The sequence below is a fragment of the Procambarus clarkii genome, chromosome 7 (genome assembly GCF_040958095.1).
Source record: "Procambarus clarkii isolate CNS0578487 chromosome 7, FALCON_Pclarkii_2.0, whole genome shotgun sequence".
Classification (NCBI taxonomy): domain Eukaryota; kingdom Metazoa; phylum Arthropoda; class Malacostraca; order Decapoda; family Cambaridae; genus Procambarus; species Procambarus clarkii.
In genome coordinates, this window is record NC_091156.1 from 19,488,310 (window position 1) to 19,508,911 (window position 20,602).

Genomic DNA, 20,602 nt, shown 5'->3' on the forward strand with positions numbered 1-20,602 from the left:
TTGTGTACAAGATTCTGAATGATTCCTTACACAGGTTTCTGAACGCCGTTCTGATGTTAGCCAGCCTCGCATATGCCGCAGACGTTATTCTCTTTATGTGGGCTTCAGGAGACAAGTTTGGTGTGATATCAACTCCTAGATCTTTCTCTCTGTCTGTTTCATTAAGTACTTCATCTCCTATTCTGTATCCTGTGTCTGGCCTCCTGTTTCCACTGCCTAGTTTCATTACTTTGCATTTACTCGGGTTGAACTTCAACAGCCATTTGTTGGACCATTCACTAAGTCTATCTAGGTCATCTTGTAGCCTCCTACTATCATCCTCTGTTTCAATCCTCCTTATAATTTTTGCATCGTCGGCAAACATTGAGAGGAACGAATCTGTACCCTCTGGGAGATCATTTACATATACCAGAAACAGTATAGGTCCAAGGAATGACCCCTGCGGGACTCCACTTGTAACGTCTCGCCAATCTGAGACCTCACCCCTCACACAGACTCGTTGTCTCCTGTTGCTTAGGTACTCCTCTATCCACCGGAGTACCTTCCCATTCACTCCAGCCTGCGTCTCCAACTTTCGCACTAGCCTATTGTGTGGCACTGTATCAAAGGCTTTCTGACAGTCCAAAAATATGCAGTTTGCCCACCCTTCTCTTTCTTGCCTTATTTTTGTTGCCTGGTCGTAGAATTCAAGTAACCCTGTGAGGCAGGACCTGCCATCCCTGAAACCATGTTGATGCTGTGTTACAAAGTTCCTTCGCTCCAGATGCTCCACTAGTTTTTTTCGCACAATCTTCTGTGTGTGTGTGTGTGTGTGTGTGTGTGTGTGTGTGTGTGTGTGTGCACGGCCCAGCCTCCTCTTTCGGTAGTACCTGTAGAATGGATGGGGACCATAGTACATATACCGACGTACAACACAATTAGAAAGTAGAAATCGGTACTATTGAATTTGGACAAATCTGAAAACTATTTTCTACGTGTGTTACAGAGACAAACTAAACTAAACTAACCTTCTTAGTCTTAAGACACGTTATCTGAGGCCTAATATAGTACACATGTGTGCTATACTAGGCCAAGGAATATTTAAGTTAGTTTTTTTGCTTCATTTCTTCGGACTCTAAAGTGAATAATACAAAGTTCTACTAATTTCTTAGTACGTCACTGTTTGTACTATGGTACACATAGTTACAAAAGAGTACTATCAAAATATGAGGATGGGTTGGTGTGTGTGTACTCACCTAATTGTACTCACCTAATTGTGCTTGAGGGGGTTGAGCTTTGGCTCTTTGGTCCCGCCTCTCAACTGTCAATCAACTGGTGTACAGATTCCTGAGCCTACTGAGGCTCTATCATATCTACATTTAAAACTGTGTATGGAGTCCGCCTCCACCACATCACTGCCTAATGCATTTCATCTGTTAACTACTCTGACACTGAAAAAGTTCTTTCTAACGCCCCTGTGGCTCATTTGGGTACTCAGTTTCCACCTGTGTCCCCTTGTTCGTGTCCCACTAGTGTTGAATAGTTTATCCTTGTGTACCCTGTCAATTTCCCTGAGGATTTTGTAGGTAGTGATCATGTCTCCCCTTACTCTTCTGTCTTCCAGTGTCGTAAGGTGCATTTCCTGCAGCCTTTCCTCGTAACACATGCCTCATAGTTCTGGGACTAGTCTAGTGGCATACCTCTGAACTTTTTCCAGCTTCGTCTTGTACTTGATAATGTGTGTGTGTGTGTGTGTGTGTGTGTGTGTGTGTGTGTGTGTGTGTGTGTGTGTGTGTGTGTATAATAGATTATTGCACCTTCACTAGTACTCATATTTTGAAAGGTTCAGTTATTAAAAAGTAATATTTGTTTAACATATATCATTCTGGAGTCTTATTTTTGTGCAAAACTAAATTGAAAACCAATATTTTATGATTAAAATGATTAACATGCCAAAATATAGGAGAGCTCAACTCGTACCGAATAATCCTGGCACAACTAACAGTCAATAAGCAGTTAACACAAGCAGACCACACAACACACACACACACACAGCTCACAATCCCCTGTTACAAAGCTCATCTCTCGATGCTCAAAGCTACGTCTCTAAAGACTATAGAGGTAAATGCTCTATATAGCAGTGTGCTCGAGTCGTCCAGACCGTCAGTGCAATATAACTCAGCTAGGTTTCATCCCATCTTAGTTGATAACCTCTTCAGAAATCCTATTTTAGATGTGTTGACACTCTGGAATGTACTTGAGACTTCCCAAAGATGTGTAAATAGTTACCAAAAGTCAATAATAGACGATAATTGACTGGTGAATGCTGTGAGAGGCTTAGCAACGGGGGAAGACGCCACCTCAGGATTCCTTAGGGCTAGGGTCACCTCCACTAATCTAGTAACAAGTGTGGTTGTGGTGTGGTCAGACCACACAGGGTACACCACCACATCACCACGCTACACTATGGTTGGTTTGGTCGTCGTGCCACTACACTATAGCCACACTACCTGTGGTTGCGATCTAACCAGAGGCCACACTAAGGTAGATTATAACCACAGGGCCACACTAAGGTAGATTATAACCACAGGGCCACACTAAGGTAGATTATAACCACAGGGCTACACTAAGGAAAAATATAACCACAGGGCCACACTAAGGTAGATTATAACCACAGGGCCACACTAAGGAAAAATATAACCACAGGGCCACACTAAGGTAGATTATAACCACAGGGCCACACTAAGGTAGATTATAACCACAGGGCCACACTAAGGTAGGCAGGCCATGCCTCGTGGCCCCACGAACGAGTAATAAGACGCGGGCCACACGAAGCACGACCCACCCCCATGGCCACACACACACACACACACACACACACACACACACACACACACACACACACACACACACACACACAAGAAGGGGCGGCCCACAGACGAGGCGCCCACACCACCACTAACCCGGGGGACGTAGTCGTAACTGTAGGGTTCCTGAAGGAGAAAGAATTGGCTTTATTCATATTTGTAACACAGGAGGTTGGTCGTTGATGTCGAGGAGGGGAAGGAGGAGGTGGGGGGAAGAGGAGGGGGGGAAGAAGAGGAGGAGGGGAAGGAAGAGGGGGAATGAATGAAGAGAGGAGGGGGAGGGGAAGGGAAGAAGGAGGAGGAAGGAACCAGGACGACCCGGAGAAGGTCGTGAGAGAAGAGAGTATGATGGTGAGTAAATACTACAGGTGCACATAATTATATGAAGGAAGTACTACAGGTGCACATAATTATATGAAGGAAATACTACAGGTGCACATAATTATATGAAGGAAGTACTACAGGTGCACATAATTATATGAAGGAAGTACTACAGGTGCACATAATTATATGAAGGAAGTACTACAGGTGCACATTATATGAAGGAAATACTACAGGTGCACATAATTATATGAAAGAAATACTACAGGTGCACATAATTATATGAAGGAAATAGATCATACAAATTATTAATATTACGATTATTGCATCATATTTATGCTTATGTATAAAGACCAGAGGTGTGTTTCAGTACATAATGTTCTCCAAAAGCTGCATTACTTTTACGGTGGTGTTGATGAGAGAGGGAAGAAGTGAGTAGGTGTATAATACAAGACTAGAGAGAGAGAGAGAGAGAGAGAGAGAGAGAGAGAGAGAGAGAGAGAGAGAGAGAGAGAGAGAGAGAGAGAGAGAGAGAGAGAGAGAGAGAGAGAGAGAGGGAGAGAGAAGACAAAAAGAACTAAGAAAATCAGTTGAAGGCTAAGGGAGGACTGAAATACTCTACTGATATGCACTGGAGTGGGCGGAGGTGGGTGTATCACCCAAAGTATCTATGGGATGAAATATCTAGAGCATCTAGGTCAAACAGTATTTGTGTCATTGGTGACTTTAAGTTTAGTGGAATAAACTGGATTAACCGAACAGGGAATAATGAAGCAGAAGATTTTCTAGTATTAATTGACGATTGCTTTCTAAAGCACACATTAAGGAACCAACGAGGGAAAATAATATTTTAGACTTAGGGTTAACTAACAGAGAAACACAAATTAGTAAAATCGAAATAGGAAGTGAGCTAGGGAACAGTGATCACAAATACATCATATTTAGCATAGAATGGACAAGTTTTGTAGGAGAAAATTCTGTTAAAGTGCCAGATTTTGGAAAAGCTGATTTTAATGGTCTAAGAAATTTTTTGGGTGAAATAGATTGGAAAGTCTTGGGCATGGGGGGTGGGTCGGTCTTGGAGTGAGACGTGAACCCAGCGATGGGTGACGTAAAAAGGGATTTCGATGTGGATTCAATATATAACATATTTAAAAATATTCCAAGCAAAGCACAGGAACGTAGTTTACCGAACAAATTGAATAGATCGAATACTAATGACCCGAAATGGATAACAAAGGATCTAAAGAACCTTATAGGTAGAAAGAGAGTGTGGTACAAAATGATTAGGAAAGGGAAAGTCAGTTTAAAACAAGAACTCGTACAACTGGTTAGAAATGTTAAAAAAAGATAAGGAGAGCAAAAACAAACTATGAAGTTCGCATAGCAGGGCAAGCAAAGACAAGTCCTGAAGGTTCTTTCAGTTATATCGAACAAAGATCAGAGAACGGATAGGTTCATTAAAAACTGGGACAGGTGAAGAGGAGTTACTATATATATGTGTCCCGAAGGTTGACAATTTATATACAAGACAGGCAGACGGGGTGATGTCAGATTCGCTCACTGTTATAAGTATACTCAGCCCAAGACGCAGAACACTGACTGTTCTGACTGCCTGTACATAGTATATGCGAAGTACTTGCAAATTGGCTCCTCCAGAGAGGGAGGTAAGCGACCTGAGGAGCTGCTAGAGCGGGAGAAGTCCTAAACAGACTACAATTAAAAAGCACGATTCTTGACAGTGGAGGAGATCAACCACACCCAAACTACACTTGTTCCCCACCATGGGAGGAGCCTACCTTCAAAATAGCAATAGGTCTTCCGATGAAAAAGGCTGCCTATGATCCAACAATCCTAAGGCGCATCATAGAAGAGCAAATGAGCAGAATTGCAGAAGCAAGAGCCACCCACATCTTCACAGATGGATCGGTTGACACAGAATATAAGAGCGCTGGCGCTGCTCTTTGCACGGCCAACGTACAGGCATATTGGAGACTGGGAGGACTAGTATCATTAACCCAAACTGAGCCCTTTGCCATACAATAGGCATTCGCATATGTGATTACACAAAACACTCAAAATGCAATCATACACACAGACTCAAAAGCTGCACTTCAAATACTAGGACAAAAACAGTGGAAAGACAACGTGGAAATAATTACCACCATTTTGTATCTTGGAGCAGTCGCTAAAGGCAAAGGACTCAACATAACCCTAAACTGTACTTATACTCCCATCCCATGCTGGAATTCCATTAAATGAGAAAGTCGATGAAACTGCTAAATTGGCAACTCGTCATCCAGTGATTCACGAAACAATCCAAGCCAGCAGCCGTCATTACATAAAAAACACCATCACCAAAATACCTCCCCCGCGATAGGAACCACATAGAAAGGACTGACGATATAAAAGCGACCTCAGCACACAGTACATCCTTTCACGACCAAAGATCCCATTCACTCCAAAAAATTAACCTCTTACGGGCTATTCATGCCCGTGCCACCTCTTGGGTGGCTTAATCTTCATCAATCAATCAATCAGACGTAGAGGACAGGGTGGACGACTTAGGTGACGGGAGGAAGACTTCGACTGACATCGGAAGACGTCGGTAGACAAGGGGGGCGGGGGCTGTAACAGTCTATTGAACCTCTATTTGCATTACAACATTTTAAAGAACAGTAAAACCTTTTGTAAACCATTTTTAGAACCTCCATTTCTCTATGAACAGGTGAATCAGGATTTACATGGTAATAAAAGTCAGATCTGACCTACGCTTATACCCTGCAAATAGTTCGTTCACGAGTCATAATTCCCAGTCGGGGAATTTCGGGATTGCCTCCCGAGCGAGACAGAAATGGTTGGGCGCGTTTCCTGTCACCTACTACGTCTGTTCACCTAGCAGTAAATAGGTACCCGGGAGGTGGTCAACTTGTTGTGGGGCTGGATCCTGAGCGGGATCAGTGGCACGACCCTTGGGGAGGGGATGACATATATATATATATATATATATATATATATATATATATATATATATATATATATATATGACATATATATATATGACATATATATATATATGTCGTACCTAGTAGCCAGAACGCACTTCTCAGCCTACTATGCAAGGCCCGATTTGCCTAATAAGCCAAGTTTCATGAATTAATGTTTTTTCGACTACCTAACCTACCTAACCTAACCTAACCTAACTTTTTCGGCGACCTAACCTAACCTAACCTACAAAGATAGGTTAGGTTAGGTTAGGTAGGGTTGGTTAGGTTCGGTCATATATCTACGTTAATTTTAACTCCCCCCCCAAAAAAATTGACCTCATACATAATGAAATGGGTAGCTTTATCATTTCATAAGACAAAAATTAGAGAAAATATATTAATTCAGGAAAACTTGGCTTATTAGGCAAATCGGCCCTTGCATAGTAGGCTGAGAAGTGCGTTCTGGCTACTAGGTACGACATATATATATATATATATATATATATATATATATATATATATATATATATATATATATATATATATATAAAACAGAATACTCCTCACCCCAAAAGGATATCTACCTGTCTGTGTTCCTTTTGGAACACAGCCGAGGGCTCCATACACCTTAGCGTGTCCAGTACTTTCACGACCAGGGAGTGGTGGAGGGAGGCGGTTGTGGTGAAGGGAGGAGGTTGTGGTGGACGGAGGTTATAGTGGAGGGAGGTGGTTGTGGTAGAGGGAGGAGGTTGTGATGGAGGGAGGAGTTTGTGGTGGAGGGACGAGATTGTGATGGAGAGAGGCGGTTGTGGTGGAGGGAGGAGTTTGTGGTGGAGGGACGAGGTTGTGATAGAGGGAGGAGGTTGTGGTGGAGGGAGGAGGTTGTGATGGAGGGAGGAGGTTGTGGTGGAGGGAGGAGTTTGTGGTGGAGGGACGAGATTGTGATGGAGGGAGGCGGTTGTGGTGGAGGGACGAGGTTGTGGTGGAGGGAGGCGGTTATGGTGGAGGGAGGAGGTTGTGGTGGAGGGACGAGGTTGTGATGGAGGGAGGAGGTTGTGATGGAGGGAGGAGGTTGTGGTGGAGGGAGGAGGTTGTGGTGGAGAGAGGAGGTTGTGGTGGAGGGAGGAGTTTGTGGTGGAGGGACGAGATTGTGATGGAGGGAGGCGGTTATGGTGGAGGGAGGAGGTTGTGGTGGAGGGAGGAGGTTGTGGTGGAGGGAGGAGGTTGTGGTGAAGGGAGGAGGTTGTGGTGGAGGGACGAGGTTGTGGTGGAGGGAGGAGATTGTGGTGGAGGGAGGAGATTGTGGTGGAGGGAGGAGGTTGTGGTGAAGGGAGGAGGTTGTGGTGGAGGGAGGAGGTTGTGGTCCTGGGACGAGGCTGTGGTGGAGGGAGGAGGTTGTGGTGGAGGGAGGAGGTTGTGGTGGAGGGAGGAGGTTGTGGTGGAGGAACGAGGTTGTGGTGCAGGGACGAGGTTGTGGTGGAGGGACGAGGTTGTGGTGGAGGGACGAGGTTGTGGTGGAGGGACGAGGTTGTGGTGAAGGGAGGAGGTTGTGGTGGAGGGACGAGGTTGTGGTGGAGGGACGAGGTTGTGGTGCAGGGACGAGGTTGTGGTGGAGGGACGAGGTTGTGGTGGAGGGACGAGGTTGTGGTGGAGGGACGAGGTTGTGATGCAGGGACGGTTTAAATCAAACTTTTGTGACTAGTTGAATATGAAAAGTGCTTCATCTGGTCCGAGTCTCAGGATCGTAGCATAAATAGATAGGGAGAAAAAAATATTCAATTATGTGTTTACAATTTTCCAAAACCTTCAAAAATTAACATCAAACACAAGTGTCAACTGAAATTATGTATATGACTCTCAGCTATCACAATAGCATATAATAAAAAATATAATAATTAGTTTTATCACAAAAAAAATTGGTAAAATTTTTTTATATTTTTTCTATTTTTTCTTATTTGTTTTTTGAGCGATTTGCTTGAAACTTATATACCTGACTGAACGTAAGCCTATATATAAGGGTGCCAATTTTGAAGGAAATTGGTTGATGGCAACCTCAGCCACAGATGGCAGCACCTTAGACTTCATTTTTTAATTATTTCTTTTCAAGTAATATAAACGTAACTTCTACTCTTTCATTTTTATTCAATTTACTTGAAACTTAAACCTTATATGTAGAATTTATGTTTCTACAATTGGAAAGAAGTATTTTTTCCTAAGTTTATTTTTTTATTTTACAAATAGTAATAAGCGTGATATATTTGCATAATTTTGGTGGGGAACTTTGACTATATTAGTAACACTTAACATATTTCGTAAACTCCGGTCATACCAATCCTTTATTATATGCTAATGCAACCCGTTCTCGCACTTTCGTATAGTCAATATTGACTTATTAAATAAGTGCATATGTGACATACTAATTTATTGTGAATATTTTAGTTTACCCTGAAAAGCTTCATAGAAAACACTGACCTTACCTAACCTTCTTAGTATGTTAAGATAAGCATCTTATTGCTTCGTAATTACAATTATTACTTAACCTATTATAGGTATAGGTTCTATACCTATACTTCTATCACAATGTCATAGAAGAGTGTCACAGAAATGGTTTAATTGGAAACGTGAGGTTTGGATAATTTTTTGGAAAATGTGCAAAATTCGTTGAAAAAAAAAATCTCACTTTCTATTTAGACACTGAAACTTGTAACAGTTGCAGCCCTTTTCATGTAGAACTAGTCGAAAAAGTTTGATTGCAATTGAACAACTTTTAAAATCCTAGTTGCATCCCCCTTAACTGCCATGTTGTTGTTGTCATACTCTTGCCTGGGTCTTCTGTCGTGTGGTGGAGGGTTATAAATAGTGCAACTCCATAGTCTCCCGAGACTGATGGATGCCTACTACTACTGCTCTTGGTCCTCCCATTGTCGTGGTGCCTGTCATGTAGTCTCTGAATCCCCTGTACACACACACACACACACACACACACACACACACACTGAGTGTACTCACCTAGTTGTGTTTGCGGGGGTTGAGCTCTGGCTCTTTGGTCCTGCCTCTCAACCGTTAATCAACAGGTGTACAGGTTCCCGAGCCTATTCGGCTCTACCATATCTACACTTGAAACTGTGTATGGAGTCAGCCTCCACCACATCAGTTCCTAATGCATTCCATTTGTCAACCACTCTGACACTAAAAAAGTTCTTTCTAATATCTCTGTGGCTTATTTGGGCACTCAGTTTCCACCTGTGTCCCCTTGTGTTAAATAGACTGTCTTTATCTACCCTATAAAAACAGGCGTGTGTGTGTGTGTACTCACCTAATTGTACTCACCTAATTGTGTCTGCAGGATCGAGCATTGACTCTTGGATCCCGCCTTTCGAGCATCGGTTGTTTACAGCAATGACTACGGTCCTATTTCCCTATCATACCTAGTTTTAAAATTATGAAGAGTATTTGCTTCCACAACCTGTTCCTTAAGTGCATTCCATTTTCCCACTACTCTCACGCTAAAAGAAAACTTCCTAACATCCCTGTGACTCATCTGAGTTTCCAGCTTCCACCCATGTCCCCTCGTTCTGTTACTATTCCGTGTGAACATTTCGTCTATGTCCACTCTGTCAATCCCCCTGAGTATTTTATACGTTCCTATGATGTCCCCCCCTCTCCCTTCTTCTTTCTAGTGTCGTAAGGCACAGTTCCCTCAGGCGCTCCTCATACTCCATCCCTCGTAACTCTGGGACGAGTCTTGTTGCAAACCTCTGAACCTTTTCCAGTTTCCTTATATGCTTCTTCAGATGGGGACTCCATGATGAGGCGGCATACTCTAAGACTGGCCTCACGTAGGCAATGTAAAGTGCCCTAAATGTCTCCTTTCTTAGGTTCCTGGATGATGTTCTAACTTTTGCCAGTGTAGAGTACGCTGCTGATATTATCCTATTTATATGTGCTTCAGGAGATAGATTAGGTGTTACGTCCACACCCAAGTCTCTTTCGCGCGTCGTCACAAGTAGGCACTTCCCCTTCATTGTGTACTGTTCCTTTGGTCTCCTATCTCCTAGTCCCATTTCCATCACTTTACATTTGCTCGTGTTGAACTCCAGTAGCCATTTATCTGACCATCTCTGCAACTTGTTTAGGTCCTCTTGGAGGATCCTGCAATCCTCATCTGTCACAACTTTTCTCATCAACCTTGCGTCATCTGCGAGCATCGACATGTAGGACTCTACTCCTGTAAACATGTCGTTAACATATACTAGAAATAGAATTGGTCCCAGCACCGATCCTTGAGGTACTCTACTCGTTACTGTTCGCCAATCCGACTTCTCGCCCCTTACCGTAACTCTTTGGCTCCTTTCTGTTATGTAGTTCCTTATCCATGCTAGGACCACCCCCGCCTGCCTCTCGAGCTTGAACAGCAGTCTCATGTGCGGTACTGTATCAAAGGCTTTTTGGCAGTCCACAAATATGTAGTCCGCCCAACCATCTCTGTCCTGTCTTATCCTCGTTATTTTATTGAATTCCAGAAGGTTTGTTAGGCACGATTTCCCTGTCCAGAACCCATGTTGATGTTTGTTCACAAACCTAACGTTCTCCAGGTGTGCAACCAGTCGTAGCCTAATTATTCTTTCAAGTATTTTACAGGGGATGCTTGTCAGTGATACAGGTCTATAGTTAAGTGCCTCCTCCCTATCGCCTTTCTTGAAGATCGGTACGACATTTGCCTTCTTCCAGCAACTGGGCAATTCTCCCGACATAAGTGACTCATTAAAGATCATTGCCAGAGGCAGGCTGGGGGCCTGCGCTGCTCCTTTTAGTATCCCCGGTGATACTTTGTCTGGTCCAACTGCTTTAGTTGCATCCAGTGTTGTCAACTGTTTCATTACCTCCTCTGCTGTCACCTCTATATCTGATAGTCTTTCATCTAGGGTAATCTCTTCTAACAATGGGAGCTGCTCAGGCTCGGTTGTGAACACTCCATGGAAACTGGCATTCAGTGCCTCACAGATTTCCTTGTTACTTTCAGCCTGTGTGAACACACACAAACACACACACACTCACACACACAGACACACGTGTGTGTGTGTGTGTGTGTGTGTGTGTGTGTGTGTGTGTGTGTGTGTGTGTGTGTGTGTGTGTGTGTGTGTGTGTGTGTGTGTGTAACATTTCATCTCAAAAACGCATTCTAGGATTAATGTAATTGGTTAAAGCTGAGGGGAAAGAGGGAGATGTTTACTAGCTCAGAGACTCTCATGTGATCACTGGTGATCAGGTGACTCTCATGTGATCACTGGTGATCAGGTGACTCTCATGTGATCACTGGTGATCAAGTGACAGTCATATATATAACAGTGGCCATTATAGACAGTTATACATACGACAGTGACCATCAGAGACAGTTATATATACAACAGTGACCATTAGAGAGGCGCGAGAGTTTAATTATAAGAAAGTCTACCATACGAAGCGTCACAGAAAATGTAAATCATTTTTTTTTAATTTTTATTTATTTATTATATTTATTTATTATATTTATTTATTTACATATATATACAAGAGTTGTTACATTCTTGTACAGCCACTAGTACGCGTAGCGTTTCGGGCAGGTCCTTAATCCTATGTTCCCTGGAATACGAATCCCGCGAAAAATCGTTTAGCAACCAGGTACCCATTTTACTGTTGAGTTAAACAGAGGCTACAGTTAAGGATTTGGGCCCAGTAAATCCTTCCCGGCCAGGATACGAACCCAGGACAAATTGCTCGCGAAGCGCCAGCCGAGTGTCTTAACCACTACACCACGGGAACTGCAAAATTTCCGTGGTTTTAAGAGAACAAGGTTTTTGCAGTCTCCGTGGTGTAGTGGTAAGACACCCGCCTGGCGTTCCGCGAGCGCTATGTCATGGGTTCGTATCCTGGCCGGGGAGGATTTACTGGGCGCAAATCCTTAACTGTAGCCTCTGTTTAACTCAACAGTAAAATGTGTACTTGGTTGTAACAACGATTCTTCGCGGCAGGGGATCGTATTCCAGGGACCATAGGATTAAGGACTTGCCCGAAACGCTACGCGTACTAGTGGCTGTACAAGAATGTAACAACTCTTGTATATATCTCAAAAAAAAAAAAAAAAAAAAAAGAAGTCTGCGTTCATGACTTTAATGCCTTCACATTATGGTATATTTGTATAGTGAGCCGCAGCATTCTACTGCATTACTTTTGTCTCGTCTTTTGCTTAACCATCTTTGTTGTTTATGAAAAGGTTAAATTGCATAATTCATCTTGCAGTTCAAACAAAGAAAACGGTATATGTTGAAGGTGGAACATAAATATATCCTTACTCAATGACATCCAGCTGTTGGGGGGGGGGAAGGTGTACATACACAGTGTTCCCTATAAAAAATTATATTTTTTCAAACGATTTACACGTCCAATTCAAACTGCTTTTAATGTAACACCCGGTAGTAAAGTATTAACAAACATCAACATGGCGATCAACGTGAAGTAATTTTGCAAGGTTAGCATCACCAGAATGTGATATTTTACCTAGTATATATATATATATATATATATATATATATATATATATATATATATATATATATATATATATATATATATATATATATATATTCACATAGTTGCACACAATTGATGACCAGACCACACACTAGAAGGTGAAGGGACGGACCGAAACGTCGTCGTCCCTTCACCTTCTAGTGTGAGGTCTGGTCAACATACTTTAGCCACGTTAGTGTGACTCATCGCCTGCATATGGATTGCACACAATTAATTGATGTAATATGAATGTTTGTGTAATCGTTTCCGATTGCCTGGGACAGGAAGCCAGCTGTGTTTATCGTCTGTCCTTAACCCTAAGGATGCAACCCACAACAGTTGCGTAAGTCACATGTACCTCTCTACTGTTAGGTGATCAGTGGCATCAGGTGTATGGAACGGTTTCGAAAAGTGTCACCCTGCCCAGGAACCGAACTCTGGTCCATATGGTTGCGAGATAACTCCGCTACAAGACACAGTTTATGCAGACGTTTACAAATGTACACAACGAGTGCTTTATACACAGTTGAAAAGTGTATAACGATAACTTCGTTCTTGTTCAGTTTACATTCACGAATCGTAATGAAGAACCAACATGTCCATCCTGGCAGAGTGCGAGTAGTTACATACGATCACATACGATCATGTCGGAACAAACGAGCCATTACCGTATCGAATAAATATACAGAACCTAATGTCCGTCTTCTATGAATCTACAGCTTCTGCGAGAGTCCAGGGGTGACTATGACAATTGTTCAGCCCTGTTGTTTTCTGTCAAACTTTCAGTGATAATGCATTGCATTGTTTATCTTTAAGAATAGCGAGCAGGTCTAAATACCATACTACCTGTTGTTTCACATCTGTTATTGTTTTCTTATACCTCTCAACTCCTCCCTAATAGGGGATGACAACTGAAGCTAAACAATAGCTGAAAACACTTGTTGGTGGCAGACAATGTGGCGATGTTACTGAAGCAGCAATTATAGTGGTACTGCCATATTTGGTGTTGATGTTGGGGGTTGGGTCGAGCTTCAGCCCGCCAAAGTAGGGAGTGGGTGGGTGGTGGTGGTGGAGAGTGGAAGCCAAGATGTACAGGGCGCAGGTTTAAGCGGGGCTCAGTAAGGAGATGTGGATGTTACTGCTCCAGGAGATTGACAAAATCTTATATTTATTTTTTGCGACACTTTGATCCCTTTGTGTAAGCAAAGTTAATATGCAGGGACTACAGGTCTTAACCAGATCAATTCCCATCAATTTATAGTGGCTTCACAGCATGGCTTCATAAATAGAACATATTAGTCAATGTCATAAAGCCGGCGTTCACTACAGTGTCTGCCACATATCACCATATAAACTGTCACCAAGCGGAAATAAGCAACACACACACTGAGTGATGAGCACTGTTTACTCTCCACTACAGCTCATCGTGTACCAGTGTGGAGGAGGCCGGCGAACGTACCTGCAAGTAGCCGCCTATGGGTGGGCGTCCGTAGGAAACGGGTCCAGGTGCGCTGAAGGTGGGTCCATGCAGGTGCGACATCTTGCGAGAGATGTAGGCATCGTCGTAACTTGGTCCTCGCATCATGGTGCTGGAGACACTGGACTGACAACACACCTCACGGCCCCGCTCCTAGCGCCCACTGATCACCCTTCTTTCTCGGCACCAGCACACCACAACACCTATTTTGGGACCGCTGCCCGCACCACGTCACTTCCTCTACCACCTGAAATAGCCCTTGCCAGTGCCCGGGCGATCGCTGCTCGCCCAGCCACGGCCAGAGCCACCCAATCACAACCTGGAGCAGATGATCACTGGGAGGTGACAGGGCGAGGAGAGGCCAGGCGGGGCGCCCAAAATGCCCGCTCTGCTCTACGACACCCTCAACTGGCCCGCTAATCTCTTCCAGTAAAATACCCAGACGTTGCTTGCTAGACTTTACCATCATAATCGAACATTAAGTCTCCTCTGGCTATCCCCAGAGCGTATTGAAGTCTTTATTTACAATATCAAGCAAGTCTTAAGAACAGCTCAAGTGTAACATGACCCGGTACCCAGTAAATCATTACAGTACCTTCACTGAAGTCAAACAATTTTTTTTTCACTTTGTTTTAATAAACAACAAATCCTCAGTGTGTTTTGAACATCACAGTGAAGGTGAGAAACCTAAGAATATATGAACTAACATGTATGTAAGAACTCTTGTATATGTAAATAAATATATACAAATATATAAGGTTCGCGATCGACACTGTCGATGGGTCTGCGGGAATGTTCATGAGTAATGATGGGTCCGCAGACTCATCCACCGCCACTCACCGTCGGGGTACGGAAAGGTTGATGATATTCTTGAGAGATATAAGAATTTTGCACCAAGACTGTAATTTTTTGTTGAATTATCTGCATGTCTCTTGCAAATTGTGTATACAGTATACCTCGGTCATAAAAGTATTTGTGTACGTCTGATACCATACTACTTGTGTAAAGGAGGAAATGTATATGTTTATCTCTCAGAATGTTCGGAAATATGTGTATTGTGTGTGATGTGTATATATGTATGTATTAACACGTTGTACTGAGCGGGGTGAGAATAGCTTGAGCTACCTCATCCCTTTGTGTGTATTTTATCTCAATAAACTTATTTCAATTTCAATTTCACCGTCGGGAGCTTCATAGAGACTTGTGGGGAATAACTGGTTTAAATAGAAATAATGAATCACAAAAGTTGTAATTATTCTCACACGAATAAACTTTTGACTTATATAACAAAATACGTGAAGCCACTGTGGTAGGAATCTTGCTGTCAGAGGGCAAGTACAACCCATCCTGGAAGCTGAGTGGACAGCGCTCGGGATTCGTAGACCTGAGGTTCAGGATTCGATCCCCGGTGGAGGCGGAAACAAATGGGCAGGGTTTTTTTTTACCCTGATGCCCCTGTTACCTAGCAGTAAATAGGTACCTGGGAGTTAGACAGCGGCTACGGTCTGCTTCCTAAGGATGTGTAACAAAAAGGAGGCCTAGTCGAGAACCGGGCCGCGGGAACGCTAACCCCCGAAATCATCTCAAGATAATCAAGATAACTAATTCTTCTGTTTAGATAGTAACCAATGTCGTCAATAGTCACGAATTCGCACGTACTTAATTTTTAGCTAGTAGCATACTGACTAGTAATGAATTCTTTTAAAATAAATGAAGCTAAAAAAAAAAAAAATATCCCTAGGCCTAGTATAGCACACACGTGTACCTCAGAGATCGTGTATTAGGCCTAAGAAGTTTAGGTTAGGTTAGTTTGTCAAAGCAACACAAGTAAAACATAGTTTTCCGGTTTGTCCATCTCAATAGTTCAGATTTCTACTTTCTAATTTCCATGTAAGTCGGTATATGTACTATGGTCCTCGTAAGTCGGTATATGTACTATAGTCCTCGTCGCGACTATAAGTACTACCAAAACAGGAGGCTGGACTGGAATGATACATGATGGAGAGCCTTGAGGACTGGCGACCAATGGCTACTTAAGGAAAGAAGTTATATACACAAATCTTATTTGTGTCGAATTCAGCTGAATGTGTGTCCGAATATAGCTTTCATTTTTTTCGGTTAGCTGGAGGTGTGTTTTGGCGGCAAATTAGACAAAAAAAAACACCTCCTGATGTGGACGTTTTATTTTCATTTTAACTTAGCTTGAGAGGGGGTTATTTTGCCGAATTTAGCTGGAGGGTTTGTTTGTATGTGCCAAGTGATGTGGAGGTTGTGTTTTTGTGCTATATTTAGATAAAAACATTTATTTGTTTATTTATTTATTTGCCAAATTAGCTGGAGGTGCTTGATTGAACTGTTTAACATAAGTTATGTAACTGGAAAACTTCCTATTTCATGGACCAATTCATATTATTAACATTCTCAACCCTAAACAGCAGAAGTCCATCTCACCCAATCTCCCTTACTAGTCTTGGCAAACCTCTTGGGAGGATGGTTCTAGTCCGTCTCCTTCACAGAAGCACTTTTCTCCCCAGATATAACTCTTGAAGTGAGGAAGGAGTGCACATCACCCTGAATGTTGACGTATACAACTTGTCAGTCATTGAGACTGTTATGCGGCTTGTTAGTGAACTCGCCAGCAAGTATGCTAGAGAGTGGCTGCCCCGTTGGTTTGGTTCACTTATCCAACAGGAAATCATCCATTCTGTTCAAAGGTCATAAGAATGTAACTAGACACTTTGAAGAAGGCACTCGACAGGAAGGCCTCTTAAGCCCTGTTTAATGTATTAATCCATGCGCTTTTAAACTGTGCTTAGGAAACCCAACGAACATATAACGATACAGTGATCCGTAACACTGTGTGCCAGCACCCAGAATATTCTCAACTCTCTATTAGACACATGTCATCTGTTTTAGACACAGACCAGAGGCTAAGCCTAGTCATCTCGGCTGAGGAATTCGATCCTGAACTGGTGTCTAGTCAGACGTGGTGGAGCTGCTCACAAGATGCAGCTGTGTGATGATTCTCTGCTTGACTACGTAACCAGATGCATATACCTTCGTCGTGAGGTCCCTGCGTATGCCCATGTTGCAGCCGGACGGGGCCGTCTGTGTTGGGGCTCAGGGTCCTGGACGTTGTGGCAGATATCACACCAACTATGACTGAAATGTCACAATCACAAAAATTATGAACGTTCTCATTATATTTTGAATTGATAATTATGCACCTTTGCTTGCATTGGTGTTTGGAAGAATGCTTGGAGTGGTGTTATCTCTGTTGTTTTTAGTATGTCAGGAATAACGCCAGTATCTAGGCTCTGTCTCCAAAGAATTTAAAGGCCCTTCGATAGTATTTTTTTTACAGTCTCCGTGGTGTAGTGGTAAGACACTCGCCTGGCGTTCCGCGAGCGCTTTGCCATGGGTTCGTATCCTGGCCGGGGAGAATTTACTGGGCGCAAATCCTTAACTGTAGCCTCTATTTAACTCAACAGTAAAATGAGTACTTGGTTGTAACAACGATTCTTCGCGGCGGGGATCGTATTCCAGGGACCTGCCCGAAACGCTACACGTACTAGTGGCTGTACAAGAATGTAACAACTCTTGTATATATCTAAAAAAAAAAAAAAAGTTCTTGGTGAATATAGTTCCAAGAATCAGGGTCTGGTGCAGAGTGAATAGGCATACTATGTGTTACGAACCATTCGTAACCGGGTTCTTTTTAAACTGTCATCCTACTCAAGTTCAGAGGACATTAACCTTGGTGTAAATATAGTGTAATGTTTAAGGTAAGTAATAAAAAATAAATTAAAAGTTACCCGTTCTTATTACCCATCACCATTAATATATGTAATTTTCCATGAGAGGTTTATCCAGAGCGGCGTCACTAGCCCTCACGCTAGCTAGATTCAAAGATGACTGACACTATTGATATTCCTCTGACTAGGTCTTCAACACATTAGCCCTTACGCTAGCTGCAGTTATGGAGACGTCTTCAAACGCTTCCCCCTTCCTTAGCGCACTCTCTAGTATGCTCAACCAGTGAAGTTCACAGCGTTCACCTAGCCCCACTGTCTAACACCTTCCAATAGTGGAGTCTACAGCGCTCAACTAGCCCCACTGGCTAGCACCTTCCAATAGTGAAGTCTACAGCGCTCAACTAGCCCCACTGGCTAGCACAATGTCGACCAAAGTACTATTTCACTTTCCCTGCTTCACTGCCTTCCATCGTCTGTCCCTGGTATGTTTTTGTTGTTGATTTATGGGGCGACGACGATCGTGGGATAGGTTGCGCCCCGGCGTACCCGTTAAGAGTTAATCGCGAAGCCCGGAAAGGTGAAACGCCAAGCCCAATCGCAAAACGAATGACGCCAATCCCAGGAAACTAATATGCCTCGCGGCAAAGAAACGCAGACATGCAGATGATTGGGGAGCCCCGGGAGTCCCTCAGGGTGACAAGCACCAGCCTCGCCCCACACAGAGAACACTGGGTAGCCAAAAACTTGGCCCCCAACTAAAACGCAAGTCATCCAGTGCCCCCCGGCAGAGAAGAAGCCAGCCGCCCACCACGACTGAGGGCACACCGGGAGCCCACCAAGACCCACCAACCCCCGGCACCTCTCGGCCAAGCCGGCGCCGGACACCTTCACCCCGCTGGAAGGACCAGCCAGAACACGTAAAAAAAAAAAAATCTATTAACAATCCCGTGTCCCAAGGTGATATGTGCGCCAGGCATCCTACAACCGGAACGTTGAACAGGGATGCTAAACGGCAGTGGCAAAGCCAAAACGCGAAAACAGAACGTGATCAGTCGGCTCCCAGGCGGAGGAGGTGTCCAGACGTCCGCTCGTCGTCAAGGTTGAACCAGGAGTCCCTGGTAGCTCGTCATTTTCCAGCACAACCGACTAGAAGATGGGAAACTACACTTAATGAGAGAGTCAACTGTTTTAGTTCGGCACCTGGATCGTAGATGGCGCCGAGGTCCGTCACACTATGGCTTCAACAAAATCCAGTGATCCAGTGGGGATAGGGTGACATCTGATATATGATTTGATGTTGGTATCACATCCAATTTAAAATTCAATTGGATTATCAATCTTCAGTGTGCTTAGTGACTCGCTGAAAACAGTCATATTGAATCCTCAGTATTTCGCTCAGATCTTTGTTGTCATCAGTGATCGTTCCATCTCCCTTTCGCAGGGGCCCGATACTAGATGTGTCTTTTTATCTATATCTTGCATAGGAGAACAAATATTTCGTATTGTTCTCTGTTTCACTGCGTGTTTTTATACCCTGGATGTTGACAAATAAAAATGATGTTATCGTGTTAGTGGAAGTGCTGGATGCCTTACTTGGTGTTAATATCTGAGGCTCTGGTAAGGAGGCCACTGTGTTTGTGTCCTCTCTAGCATTTGACTTGAGTGTGGTGGTAGAGTCTGCGTGTACATGCTGCGTGTAAAAAAAAAAATAGAGACAATTCTATAAGCAATATGTTCCAACGATGTGTAAATATTTCATTTAAAATGATCTGCCATCAGAAATTTTAGCTAAATATCCTCAGTTTGCTAACTGTAGGTAGTAACTAAGTGACTGTAACCTATCCACCGCTGCCCACTGGATGGGGGGCGGTGTGCAGGACAAATATATCAATTGTGACACTAGCTCTCCACATATGTCAGTTGCTTAATTTAGAAACTGTACTTGTGGTCGATCTCGAACCCATTGTTGATGTGACGACTTATACTGAATTTTGTAGCTAGCTCATCAAGACTGTATCTTGCTTAGCTAAATGAATTATGGGGTTCAGTCCCTGAGCCCATTATGTGCCCTGAAAGGGCTCTAACCCTTTCCACTACCGCCCACAGGATGGGTATGGGGTGCATAATAAATGAACTAAACTAAAAACTAACTTGCTTGTACATGTTGTGTGTACATGTTGTGTGTACATGTTGTGTGTACATGTTGTTTGTACATGTTGTGTGTACATGTGGCTTGTACACGCTGCGTTGACAGCATTCCTCACAGAATGGGTGACGCTCTCTGATATATTATATTATTAAAGTATATATACTTTGCCCGAAACGCTATGCTTACTAGTGGCTTTAGGTAATGTATGTACTAGCTCTATCTATAAATCAATCAGAATGTTTGTAACTGCATCTATGTATGTACTTTTCCTAAATAAATTATTATTATTATTATATTAGCTTTTCGAAAGAAATTATTTTCAATATATTATAGTTTACAATGTTATTATTTTTGGTGTTCTTTTAGTTAGTCTTCTAGATCATAGAAAGCGTAGATCTTTCTCGATGCGTAACTAAACTAGACGGTTCGTCGCTCCTAAACACAGTGAATAATAATTCCTGTTGTCATTGCTTGAATGAGACAACGACCACGGATTGTCGAGGTTCCCCTAAGTCAAC

General features: G+C 43.1%; 1 protein-coding gene across 23 annotated transcripts in view; it reads right to left on the bottom strand.

Moving 5' to 3' along the window:
- Positions 1 to 14,371, bottom strand: part of LOC123761393 (uncharacterized protein CG45076) — a 148,832-nt gene extending 134,461 nt beyond the window's left edge. For 10 of the 23 annotated variants that reach the window (XM_069313828.1, XM_069313808.1, XM_069313802.1 and 7 more), the window contains exons 1-2: positions 14,163 to 14,371; positions 2,943 to 2,972 (exon numbers count right to left, since the gene is read on the bottom strand). In XM_069313828.1, coding sequence (XP_069169929.1) covers positions 2,943 to 2,972; positions 14,163 to 14,288 — 156 coding nt within the window. In that variant the 5' untranslated portion in view covers positions 14,289 to 14,371. The remainder of the gene's footprint in view (positions 1 to 2,942; positions 2,973 to 14,162) is intronic. The other 13 variants (XM_069313821.1, XM_069313741.1, XM_069313771.1 and 10 more) reach the window with 4 other exon arrangements.
- Between the last annotated feature and the right edge of the window lie 6,231 nt (positions 14,372 to 20,602).